At 41.8% G+C, this 14,102-nt stretch overlaps 1 protein-coding gene across 4 annotated transcripts in view; it reads right to left on the bottom strand.

Annotated features, from left to right (window-relative positions):
- The window catches only part of UNC13B (unc-13 homolog B), a 208,517-nt gene extending 194,723 nt beyond the window's left edge, over positions 1 to 13,794 (bottom strand). For all 4 annotated transcript variants that reach the window (XM_027665364.1, XM_027665365.1, XM_027665366.1 and 1 more), the window contains exon 1: positions 13,712 to 13,794. In XM_027665364.1, the coding sequence (XP_027521165.1) occupies positions 13,712 to 13,733 (22 nt within the window). In that variant the 5' untranslated portion in view covers positions 13,734 to 13,794. The remainder of the gene's footprint in view (positions 1 to 13,711) is intronic.
- Positions 13,795 to 14,102: the final 308 nt, after the last annotated feature.

Genomic DNA, 14,102 nt, shown 5'->3' with positions numbered 1-14,102 from the left:
TTAGCATTCACCTGCCAATACTTTTGTTTCAACACAGCATGTACACAAAGAACCGAACCACGAGCAGGTCTTACTAATGACAAGGACTGTGCCCAAGACTGTTCTTCCAAAAGCCATGTTGTTTTCTTGCATTTGGGCCTTAACAAAAAATAAAGCGAAATTCCATCAGGCTAAACGCAATAAGAATCAAAATCATTAACTAAAATAAACAGCCCTAGGTAACAATCGAGTATGAGCATGTTCCCTCACTTGAAGGGGTTTTTTTTTATTTTTTTATTATTAACATTTGTAACTAAGCAAGATGCTACCTCAAAATTTTACCTTAATATACAAATTGTCTATAGCAAGTAGTTGTAAGAACAGTAATTTACATCACAATGAAGTTAGTTCTGTGAGGACAGTAAGACTGGAAGGGCCCTTTGGGACCACCAACTGTAATGTTGGTTTTCCCAACACCTTTACCACTTAAACCATTAAAAACCATTCCCACCTTCCAGCCTACACTTTAATTAATGGCACACTTATACCTTCTATATCTAATGTCAACACAATCCTCCACCTCAATGTTTTTCTTCACCCTGTGTTTAATTTCCTGGTGTTTTTTATGGACACAAGTCTGTTTATCAGCACCACGGTGCAGAGTCACAAGGACTCCCCAACACATCTCCTTTCACCAAGATTCACATTTTTCAGCAATGTTTGTCATTTGCCTGTAAGTGTACAGCTCTCCTACATAACATCAACTCATTTTCATTATCACTCTCCTCAGGAGTCACTGAGTCCTTCATGTATTATACTTATCTGCTTCCAAATTTACTGTGCCATTAGGACTTGTCTTAAAAACAGCTGTGACACACACATTGCTATTTTTTCCTTGCCATGACACAAGTGGAAAACATCTATCTGCTTCTCCCACTAGTCTTTGCCACATTCCTAGCTTCTACTACAGCCAGCTCCTTATAAACTTTTTATATATTTTACCAATTCCAATTCTCTTTTAAAAAAAAAAATCTGTTACAGGATATGTGAGATACTACAGAAGTTTGAATAGATGCATGCTTTCATCTAGAAACAAGAGACTATCCCAGCACAACCTTCCTCTCACGAACACACGCCACATTTTATACCCAGTGACCTTCCACACTGCCTTCATCTGTCTGTAAAATTTTTACCATTCTCTCTTAAAAGTGTATTTTAAACCTTGCATATTGTCACAGTCCTGCCTGCTTTAGAAGTCAAGATCCATACTTCCCGTCATCTATCACTCCTCTCCTTATCTTCCTGCCAATCCACAGAAACCACCTTTCTTGCTCTCCAGTTAGGTGATGCCACTTGTGGTTTTAGATGACTGCTTGCTTACAAACTTCTGCTAACAGAGCACAGATTTCAAGTGTTGCATATTTAAGCACTCTGGGATACAGATTACCAGACTCAAATTCAGGGTATTAGAAGTTTTGCTCCCACCCCATGTATCTGTGCATCATTTTCAATTTCAACCTCATAAGAAACAATTCCTGCAGTCCAGGGACCATACCCAGCTCATCCTTACTCAACTCCCCCTCCCTACACACAGAAGTCTCATTCCTTCCTCTCTGGAAGCTGGCTGTTTCTCCTTTTCCTATGACCAAAGCACATTCTGTTATCTGTTTTATTACCCTTTGCAAGATGTCCTCTTGTCTGCTGAGGTGGAAGCCCCTGCCTTAGCCCTGGACTTCCTCATCCTCAATATACACCTTCCTTTAGAAACTGATTTTTCGCCCACACCTCTCAGAGGTTCTGTGTTTGCTCACCATATCCTGATGCAATGATCAGATGAATCATCAGCTCTGGGGTCATTTCCTAGGTGGAGCCTTTTCTGTTATTTGAGATGCTAATATTTACCCCTGTAGCTTCACTGAATTGCATGCCCTCCTCCGTATCCAAGCTCCTTGCTTCAACAAAAAGCTTCTTCAGTTTCTCTGGAAGCCTGACAGTTGCTAATCTACGTGTTTATCTGTTTACCTTAACCTAGTTTCAGTTGTGATCACTCAAACCAAGTTCCATTCTAGGTCCAGCTTCCCTGAAGCATCTTCTGTGCCTCTCAAAGTCACGTCTACAGTTCACTCCACCAATTTTATGACTTCAGTCACTGTCTGATGGTGAAACTGCCAGATAACACAGCTCTCTACACCTAGCCATCACCAACAGCATCCATTCTCTGGTGTGGGGGGGTCGATCTTTCACAGTGACAATACCCAGAAATGGTTCTCTCTAACCATACTGTGAGATTTTTACCCATATTTAAACCCTGGACTATGTGTAGTAGATCTCTTGTGCTATCACGGTAAAATCTCTTATCAGCTCCTCCCAAAGCAATTTCAGCCCAGCTGGTTCTCTTTTATCCACACTAATGCTGCTTTACAATTCCGCATCACCAAAACGCAGTGGAATTTTCCCAGTCACCTCTATTCCTCTCTTTCCACAGCAGGACATCCCCTCCAAAATTTCTGTTCCCCTCATAACCCCCAATCCTCGTAGCTCCAGCTAACCTTATGGGGGCTAGTTCTGAGTCCTTCACTAACAGCCCCCTTCCCACCACTTCAGTCAAAGCTCCCCACTTTGCTTTACAACACTAATGTCTTTGCATCCCTTTGGAAACAAACTCAACACTACTAATTTAAATGTTTGTCATTGTTTGCTTTCTGTAACTGTAGCACATGTCATTTCAAGATCATGCAATCCCTATTTCATCTCTAACACCAGCTCCAGCTCCGTTCTTCGAGAAAAAAAAATTCTACAGTGCAGGCCCCCAGCAAGTGTGCACAGGGTTAACTCATATATATTCAAACTTCTGTCACGTGCTGCTCTCCTCCAATAAATCCTGAACTAATTTCTACATCTTTGACTTAAGTATCAGATCTACACAGAATGGTAACTTCAAGCTCAAGTTTACAACAGAAGTAAAAGTTCTGTAGGTCAAGCTCTGTCAAAGGCCACTCCTCCCACCTAGCAAAAGTGCAACAACATACTGATTTAACACTGCAATCCAACAGGTCATGGCATGTCTTGATCTCTTTGTAACTGTCGAAAAATATGGAAACACTTCTCAATATAGTCAGATTAGTCATAATACAACATCCACAGGCCTCTACTCAAGTAACAGATGTTACCAAACTCCATTTTTTTCCGGTCCTTAAGGACTGGATGGGCTAGGAGTACAACTTAGGTAGCAACTTCTCCAACCTAAGGAAAGGCACAGCAACTTCTGCAGTTCTGATGCTGAAGCTAGGAAACCACTTCAGTATAAAACACAAAAATCTGTCACATATGATGATAATCAACATAAAGCTGTGGAGAACTATAGAAAACCCTTCATCAGTTTTAGCTCAGAATCTGATCTTTTTTATAAGACTCTAGGTTGTTATATTAAAAAATACTATGTCCTACAGAGGGTCATATTAGATGATTACAACAATCCATTCTGGCCTTATAACTATGGAGTTTATAAGCAGTTAATCTCCTCAAAAAATCTCCTATTGAAATGGAGCACACTTACTTAATTTGAGAGGTCAAAATCTAATAAAATTCTGCACACGCAGCAAACTATACCAGGTAGGAAAGACTGAAATAAAGCTACTGTCTCACGTCCATTTTTCCCTCCCCAATAATCCATATCCATTTTGCATGCTAAATTCAAGTTGCACACTACAAGTTTAGGTTCAGATCAGGAGTTCAAGTTTGGGGGATGTCTGAACCAGAAAATAATGAGAAATTTGCTTAAAAACAAGACTTCATTAATCTAGGAAATGGCATTATGATTTTGGTAGGGTAGAAATCCCAAATCCAAAACCAGAGGCAATCAGCTTTCTAGTAATTTACGGCCCCTCTGGCTCTCAAAGAGGAGTCACAAGAAGGGTTCCTTCCACAGAGGCCAAATGACCTTCTAAAGAATATCACCTGCTTGCCTTAAGTCTTATGATGAAGAATAACTCACGAAGTTTGGAAGGTGAACAGAAAAGGAATGACAATTTTCTACAATGCCTGTAATAGTTTAGTCAACAGTCAAATTCCTTCCTCACTCAAAGCTGATAAACTACCTTGGCATCACGTCAACTAGTGCACAGTATTCCTGGCCCTATAGGAAGCAACAGTCACTAAAGATTTCCAGAATAAGGGTTTGTAGCCCTCCAGCGTATAATTGCAGCCCTAACACTCCACAGGAACTTCTGTTTGCAAAGGACTGTGGTTGTTGTGCGTGATAACTAAATGCGAATTAGAGCAGGTAGTGAAAATCTCAAGTCCCTGGATGTTTTCTGAAAACCTGTTCTGAAGTTCATACAAGTCCTTAGGAAAGCAAAACGTCTCTAAAGGGTTTCTCTTTAGAAATTTAGGTATCTACATATTCATACATATATATTTATTCACTGAAATGTGGTATGTTTGCTAAGCATAAATTTTCAGTTTACAACATAGCTTAAGTGAAATTTCTTCATGCCTAGCCTTTCCATCACTACCTGACTTACAGAACTGTTTTGAAATATCCTTAAGACGTACTTTAGAGCAACTAAAAAAAAAATAAATAAACCCCAAACTCAAAGAACTCCATTTGCACAGCAGTCTTAGAAAAATTTGATGAAGGATTTGCTGAAAAAAAGGTTTACAGTAAGTAACTTTCTTATGATACCCAGGATGCCAACTATCAGTACAGAGCAGAATAAAGCACATAGCTCCCCAGGCCTCCATCAGGCATCCAGTGGCACAAAAAAATCAGATAGATCTTTGACAACTCCAAAAATTCTGGCAAGCCAAGACAGATGGCATGGGGAAAGTTCCACAAATGTTTAAAAGCACAAGGCAGCTTTGTCAGCACACAAGCTCCAAACCAGTGCCTGAGTCTGGGGCTTTGCTCTCTGTGCGCAGCACCAGTGCTCACCTCACTGCCCAGACCCTGGACAACAGCCCTACATCACCCTAGAGAAAAGGTTCCAGGTGATGCAGTCCCTTCATAGTTATAGTGCCCTATTAAATGCCTGCATCTCTGGCACAGGAACTGCACCACAGGGCTGCCATAACAGCTTAAAAAAGTGAAGGGTTTAATGGGCCACCATCCTTAGCTCCAGACACAAACTCTTTCCCTCAGCAGATGCCAACAAAGACAACAGCGGGTTGGTTATAGGTTGCAGATTTCATCTGAACAGAGTGGTGACCCAAGAAGTCCTTTAGCATATTATTTCGTTTATGATGTTTCTTACACTGAGTGCCTGAGCAGAGAAAATAAACATTGAGTGTGCCAATACTCAGAAGTGTAATTCTGCAGTTATTTTATACCTGATAATTAGGTCTCCATGGTGGAAATGCTGGAGTCTGTTTAGCAGACAATTTAGCTGTAAAGAATTAAGAGAGTTAAGTCACAAGAGCTTTAAGTAATAAGGTTAAAACCAGTATTCCTTAAAGGAACGCTGTCAAGACTTGAAGCCAAACTTCTTTTAAAACTTGCCAACAGTTTTAGGCTAGAGATTATCTTGAACAAGACACCTTCTCTTATCCCTCATCAGACAAGACATCCCAGTCCAATTCACTTTCCATTTATACAGGCTGTTCAAATGCAAGGAAGAGTATCAGGAGTCTGAGATCAGCACAAGGCTGTCCAAAAACCATACCTTCTTTATGTTTCTAAATGCTCCAACTCCCCAGACACAGGCAATCCAAAAGGGAACAAAGTAAAATGCTTTAATCCCTTTATCACAATTTCTATCCCATGCACCCTGCCCACCAATGTTAAGACTTTTACAAACTTAAGCTTGGCCAGCAAAAGTAAACCCTGCAAACAAAGCGGGTGACATTTATTCATACCTGACAATGCCTCAATTTAATTTTCTCTCAGTATAGGATTTCCATGAACTGAAGAACTCTGAGCATATGCTTACAGGTTGAATGCAGGTATCCAACTCCCTTACAGTTCTGCCCAAATCCCACCTCAGCTCATCTGCCAAAAGGATGAACATATACTTGAGCAGTATGCCAGAGGGTTTAAACTGAGTCACAACTGGCAGCATTCCCTTTCACTTTTAAGATGTCCTCACCTAGCAGTCAGAGAGAGGGAGTACCTGCCAGTACTGTGCTCCCATTCCTTGCCACTTTCCACAACAGCAGGGCATGAATCGATGCCATTAACATGGTGCCTATGAAGTTCAACCAACATCAGTCAAAAGAATTCCTCAGCTGAGGACTTCTAACCTGATCTAACTTGATCCCCTTGCCACAGCTGGTCTCTTGCACTTCATGCTACACAAGAAGGGAAAAGCCAGTAACATCTGTCAGTACTGAGTGTGTTACTGGTTATTTTGAAGTGCAGTTACTCAATTATTCAAAAGTTCATAATGGGGAAAATAACCTAAAAGAACAGTAAGAAATCTATTTTGAAAGCCTGGTGAAAGAGTTGGGTATCTCAGCTTTTTACAATGCATGATGTAAATCCCACTTGCATCCTGTCACAAAACTATCAGCCAGAGGTTTCTCAGTTTAACTTTTTTTTAAATCTGGATTAAACTTAAGCTTTCTTCACAGCTGAACTACACATATAGATGGACATAGTGTATTCCATAATGTATTTAACTGAAATCTGTGAACTCACCACAGAAGACAGTATTACTCATAGAAAGACAGTTAAACAGAAAAATGCTGGAAAGTTCATTTATATAACTATCAATATTTCTTCAGTCTTTCAAAACTTGTAAGTAGTGTTCCAGCTCAAAAACTGCTGAACAGCAGAACACCTATTTTGGATCTCCACTACGATTTCCTTCTACAAAACAATTAGTTAGAAGTTACCTGCAGTAGCTGTGATCAAATAAAATACAACATGGGCTGTCCAAAGACAATCTCTGTACAATAAACAAGGGACATTTCAGAGGGGGTTAACTTCATGAAATTGAGAGCAGTTATTACAAAATAGACCGAGAAGAATAAATTCAAACCAAAACTGTCATAACCAGATGCAGGAATCATTTATGAGGAGTTTTCCAGGGGGCCAAAAAGCCACTACTCCTCAAGCTGAATTCCATTCCACCCCAAAGAGCTATAATGCCATGGTAAAATATACAAGAAATAAACAGTATCAACACAGGTTGTGTGGCTCAAGAGGTAGGAAGTTAAACGCAAGGAAAAGCATGAGAGTTAGATATATCAAAAAAATCCTAATTATTTTAAAGGAAAAAACACCAGTAAGGGTATTTCTTCCCATCCCATCAGTTGACTTCACAGCTAATGGTGAAAAAGCATTAGGCATCCAACAAACGTTTGCCCCATTCTCATGAAAAAGAACCTGTGAGATCAGGCACTTTCCAGCCCATCACTGAGTGAAGATGATGTTAAACATTCAATATGCAAGTAATAAAAATCAGAAGATCTAGAAAACTGCCACTCACATGTCAGTGAAGCAGTCTGCAGCCCAGTGACTTTGGCTTTAAATGTACCTGAAGAGATTAGAAGAGAGGCTCCGAGAAGAGCAGAGCACAACACCCAAGGTGACACTCAAGAGTACACTTGTAGGAGCTCAGGTACCTACAGACCACTGAGCACTCCAAAGAAATGTCTGAAATGTCTAAGGAGTTAAAGTTATGAATAAAAATTATGCCCACTATTCAGAACCAGTTTGGACAGACTTATCTAAGCTGTACATACATGCATATGACTTATTAATGTAGTGTAAAATGACATAGTATAGCAGGAATCCAGTGAAACAGTAATGGTCAGCCACTTGAGAGACTGGTCATGGTCAGTGGGGTTTCCCGCTCCAAGTGCCTGCCACATTTCGCTCCTGCTCAATTGGGGATTTGCCATTTACACAAAACCAAGCAGGACATACAAGCCAGTCAAAAGGCAAATAATGAAAGCATCATTATGCACAGCAGCCTAATCAGGTACAAAGAGGGCCGAAGAAAAAAATAAAAAGCATCTAAAATCCTGCTAAACGCAAAGAGATCTGGTCCAAACACCCAGGATACACCTACAGAATAGGAATCCGTATCACAGAAAGCATCTGCCAAATTTTACAGGTCACAGCATACAAGCAAAACATTATTTCAGCACAGCCCTTGGTAAAGATGGCTAAAGCATGCTCAGATAAGCACAAGCTGACAATACAAGTAAAGCACATTTTATTTCTCCATTTAACAGTGACAAGATCAACACATTAATATTAAATGCAACATTCATCACTACAGAAACTTTATAAGTATGGTCAGAAAATAAAGACTACAGAGAAAAGCAAATTCAAATGCTAAAGAGAAATCTTTCAAACTACAGACTCCAGAAATCTTTCTATCTAACAAGAAGCAAGAACAGCAAGGTGCTTTCACACACTTCCACCTCAAGGAAATGCCGGGGACTAACTTGTAAGCTTTAATTTACAAAACAGGCAGAGTAAGGGAAGACCCTACAGACTTCCACAGCAGTTCTCTATTTGTTCGCAAGACCACACAGTGAATTACCAGAACAAAAAAGCAACAGAGTTATGAGGCACAACATTTCAATTTAAGTTCTCTTGGAAGAGCACTGGGAACAGCTTTCAGCAAGTGATTCACATGTTTTTCAGAACATGGAATAAAATTTGATCACAAGGCATCAAAAAAAAATATGCAGGAAAAAATTTTAAAGGAAATTTCTAAGGGGATGATTTGCCATTAGACATAGGCATTTCACATGCCTTCAAGTCACATATTTGAAATTAGGTCCTGGATCTAAAGCAGCAGTGTAATTTGCACATGCCATTGAGTAAACTGCAACTAGCTCTCAGACTGCTACAGTTTAAAATTAGGATCTTTCAGCATTTGGATTAAATCACTTTACTGCGTATTTAAACAGTATGGTAGTAACAACTTTACTAAGTTTGGCCTGGCAGATCCCAAACTGAAGGAGTCAACTCACAGGACACCACGGGATCAAGAAGGAAGACAACACTGTTCAAATTCAGGAAGCACCTCTGTACATTTCCTTCATCCCACTGAGAAATATAGGGAGGTTTCAAGTAGCTCATAGTCCCTAAATACCTAGAAAGTAGACTCCACACTGTTTGTTGGAACTTTTGCAGTAACAGTGCCCAAAGCGGAAGGATTGAGGGTTTGAAACAGGAAATTGGATGATCTCCTGTGAATCAAAAGCCAAATGTGGTTTGTAGGTTTTAAACATTACTATTATTTAACAACAGAAAAAGCTTGAAATATTAAAAGTTCTCTCCAACTAAGCCACCAATTATAGCTTTATAAACCTCAAACTTAACTGTCAACACAAAAATGCTCATTTAGTAGAAAACGCTTCTATCTTACACCTATTATCCAAATTTCTATATTTCTATATCAAATTTCTATTATCCAAATGCACTTCATTTACTTCCAACACTACATACACTGGTAGCTTCCTCACTAAGTACTGCTAGAGAAATAGAGTTCATAATACTTACACAGAAAATTCTAAATGAAAAATTATGGCGTTTTAATGTCCTAGCTTTATAATGTGTACTTCTGCTACCACTTTTAATGCCCAATTACGTTCTTTTCCATTTTGATCTATAAGAAGATTTTTTTTTCAATTCTGCAACTATTTCAGAAAACTGTCACAACACAGCAATGCAATTACTCGATTGCTGAGTGCTATTTATGAGTGCACAATGTAGGGAGCTCCAGCCAGAGAGACCTTTACCCTTGAGGGAGAAAGGTGTTCTCTTACAGAAAACACCAAAGTAAGTTGTTGCTATTGCATCAGGGTGAGGAAAAATCCTGTAAACAAAAAGTCCTGACACTTGACTACTGGGCTTCTAAATACAGATATTTCTAAGTACTCCACAGGATAGACATGTTTTAATTCTATTATCATTAACATCCATTTCCCTTTTCCTTCTTTGCTTTTTTCAGTTGGATGTCAACAGAGTACAGTTTGGTGCACAGGTACTGGAACTCACATTTTGCTGGACACACAGTTAAGTTCTCTGAATACTATTGCAACACTCCAGCTGTTCTGACAAAAATGTCACCAGATAACAAGCTCTTCTAACTATTCAGAGCAGCCAAAAGATACATAGTAGGCAAAACAATAACATCCCTAACCTCCAGACAGTGTCATTTCACACAGCAGTCAACAACTCAAAATTCTAGAGTGCAAGGCCAGAAGAGTTCACCTACATCAGTCTCCCACGTACCTCTGGCAGACCTCTGGCAGCCAAGTCTCACACTGATACTGCAGATCAGTCCCCAAGATAAAAGGACATTACACAAAAGCACTATGCCCTCACAGGACTAAGCTAGGTTCTGTGCACAGGGATGAGGGAAGAACCCCACCGCCAGTATCCCTGGCAATATAATTATCAGGCGGATAAGGTGCATCAAGCAGCTGGGAATACAACAACAGTGAAGACACAGCTGCTTTAAAGCAGAGGGGAGAAAAACCATAAGAGAAGTATCAGTGTCTTGAGACAGCAAGAGCCGGGGACAAAGCAAGATGTAATAGAAGTAAGCAAGTGAAAGGGCCTGACGTGTGAGGACAATGACGCAAACAGAGCCTGTGACCGGGTGATCCAGCCCCAGCAGGGTCTTCCTTTGCTATGACCCTTGCAAGCTGTGCTGAGACAGCACTTATTTCTACCTCCAAGTCAGAAGACAGGAAAGATCACAAGAAGAAATTTAATTTAGCTGATATGTGAGGTAAGATCAAGAGTCCCAAGAGAAGACCAGGGAAGCTGACAATGGAAGACTGATGTGGAAAACTAGACTGCTTCCCTGGGATTGGTTTTATTTAATATGTGCTGTTTTCGCAAATACAACACTAAATGCAAACTAATAAAGCAAACTATGCCAAGAGGAGATTATCAGACATAATCCAGACACAGCTGCTCTAAACAGGAGTGTATGCAATCTCTTTTGCACTTAAGCAGTGGAATCAAAATACAAAGAAGTCTCCTAAAAGCCTCAATCATGTAATATTCAGGACTTCTTTTCTCCTTCACTTCACTTACACACTCTGTGTATTTCACTGATTCAAATGAATCCCTTAATTTGCTCCTACAACAGCCCGTTACCACTGGCTCACTACACAGGTCCTCTGAACTCCAGCAGGCTCACAATTCCTCTGGCCTTAGATTTTCAGCCAGGTACTTCCTACTTCTGTGGCAGATATAGCTCAATGATTCTGGAAAAAAAAAACAAAACAAAACAAAACACAACAAAACAAAACACCAAAGGAACAAAGAAAAAACCGACCACATAACAAAACAGTAGCAAGTAAAACAAATTAAAAAATCAAAACAAATAAACCAAAACAAAACAAAAAACACACACACGCACAAAAAAAAAAAAACACCACCACCACCAAAAACCTGTTCCCTAGGAAGAAAAGGTAAAAGAAATGTACCGCTAAACACGAGATCAAGAAGCCTCGTGTGCTAGCTGCTCTCTCAGGAACAAAGGCAGCACTCAGACATGTTTGGTGAGCACTGTTTTAGATTAGCCATTCATTAAAATACTATTAATGTGCGTAATTCAAGGGGGGTGGAAAATAAATCAATAAATTAAAACACTATCTTTCTGGCTGCCAGGCTTCTTGTGACGCTGACACTTAGGGCTTTTTCCACATTTCCCTTTATCTGTTAAACTGCAATCCAGATGCTATTAAAAGTGTCCCAACTGCCTACATTAATTGCATGGTTTTTTCTGTTCTCCTTCTGTTTGAATCTTAGGTCTACACCATCCAACACCACATTACTATGCAGTCTTATATGTGTACCATTTTTAATGAAAAAAAAAATCAGCTTTTTCAACTTTCTTAATAACAGCTCACTGGTGTCTCAACAAGATTAGTTCACTTCAGCGAAAAGGTAAAAAAATGAAGAAAATGCCACTTTTTTGGGTTGGTTTTTTTTTAAGAAGTGCCAATTAATAGAGCCTTTTCCATGCCCCAGAAGGTATTTTTTTATCTTAGCTCCCGGTATCTGTTTTGTTTTTCAGGGTGCTCTACCTCAACATACTCCCATTTCATGTTTGATGGTTCCTACTTGTGAGATCTCATCAGCTCAGCCTTTCAGTCATGGCTCTTTCAGAAAACATATTTCTTGAAGTTTAGTAAAGTGACTACATTCTGCATGCTTATGATAAAGTTGCTCATTATCATCTATGTAAATTAATGACGATGTTGTCTACTGTGTTCACACAGCAGATGGAAATGAAAGATACCATTTTCACAGTAATTCTCCATTACAGTGACCAGCTTCTTCTTTAGCTATTTATACACAACCAAAGAATAAATCTAACACAAGACCACATCATTCCAGGCTCCCAAAATGTTTTTGTCCCGAAAACTCTAGAGACCAAGAATAAACACCCTGAAAAGGGAAGATACTTTCAACAACTCAATGTTCTACCACTAGTCTTAGTGAATGGTGTACGAATACATTTTTAACACAATCAGCTCCAAGTGGAAGCTCAAAACCACATTTCCTTAAAGGACACTTTGAAAACATTTTGACCACGAACCATCAAAAAGAAAAAGAAACACCTGTAACATATTAGCATCCTTCGGCCACTAAGAATCAGATTCAATGAAGAGATTTTGGCAAAGCCTTCAAAATGGACTAGACAAGTCTGTGTTTCACAGTTTACATAGACGTGCATGAAAAGCATTCTAAAGATAAACTTCACACTGGTGCACCTCTCCTAAGTCCTTAAACACAACGTATGTTTAATAAGACAGCTGAAACTTTATTCAGTAACACTCTCCAAGAACAGCACTCTCCCCAAAACAACACATCTCAAGATGCTCAGCTGGCATCTTTTTAACACCATCACTGACACACGGATTTTGATTCAAAAAGGTGACAAGCAGCTGGATAAAGGAGCTGCTATCAAATCAACACGTGTGTGCGGAAGAAGAGCTGAACTATCAGCAGCACACCAGTGCCAGTTTTTTTATCATACCTGGCAAAGGAGCTGAGAACATTAAAACTACACTTTTAAGCCGCAGGGCACGGCTGGCGCTCGGGGACGCCCTGTGACCACGGCTTTCAGTGCAGGGAGACACATCCCAGTAGCGTGAGCCCTGTGGCAGATGGTTTTCCCCGGGGATTTTTTATTATTTATTTATTTTCTGGCACAAGGGGAGCAAGAGACGGAAAACCGGAGATGGCGAGCAACCCGCTATCACTGTAACCCACTGTGCAGAGAAAGTGCCCGTAACCTGTTCAGCCAGGGGACGAGGTTTGGTGGCAGGATGAAAAGGACATAAGGGATGCGCCTGAAGTAACAGTGCACGGTACATAGGCGAGTATACGGAGCGACAGCAGCCCTGCTTCCTGACAGCGCGGTTCACTGGGCGGCAGCGACTCAACTCGTGTCCGAGCCAACTCCCAAAGTCAAACCCGGCTCCTCCCGACTCCTCCCGGCTCCTCCCGGCTCCCGGGGCTCCGGCTCCCGCCGCCCGGGGTCGCCGCTCCCGGACACCGCACCTGCCCCCCGGCCGTGCGGGCACCTCCCGCCCCGCGGGAGCGCAGGTGGCGGCTGCGGGCCGAGGCCGCCCCGCGGCTCCGCCGGGAGGCACCGGCACGCCCCGTCCCCGGCTCCCGGGAGGCACAAATCCACTTCACCCAGGACAAAGCCAAACCCTGCCCAGGCGTGACACCCCCTACCCCCCCCCATCCCATCCCATCCCATCCCATCCCATCCCACCCCGCCGCCGCCGCCCCACTCACCTCGCACGCACAGCAGCGACATGGCGGCCCCGGCAGCCGCCCCCGGCTCTCCTCATGCCGCCCGCGGACACCGGGCGGCGGCGGCGCCTGAGCCGGGGCGGGGCCGTCCCGCCGGGGCAGGGCCGAGTGACGAGAGGCGCGTCAGGGGCAGTTCGCGCCCGAGGGACGGGGAGCTGGGGGGGCCGCGCCAGGCTGAGGGGGTTGGGTGCTTTGCTCCTCTGTGGTTTGGGGGGTTTTTTTTGTTTTGGTTTGGGGTTTTTTTTCCGGCTTCTGTCGCTTTTGTTTCGCTCCCGCAACAGGCGGGAGAGCTCGCTGGAGGAGTGGCGTCCTGGCTGTGTCTTTTCGCGGGAGTTGCTGCCAGCGTTTACCTGTCCCGTCCTCGCACAGGTTG

Source organism: Corapipo altera, unplaced genomic scaffold (assembly GCF_003945725.1).
Source record: "Corapipo altera isolate COAL_440 unplaced genomic scaffold, ASM394572v1 61045, whole genome shotgun sequence".
Taxonomy (NCBI): Eukaryota; Metazoa; Chordata; class Aves; order Passeriformes; family Pipridae; genus Corapipo; species Corapipo altera.
Note: the sequence above shows the minus strand (reverse complement) of the source record. Positions and strands in the feature narration are given on the sequence as shown.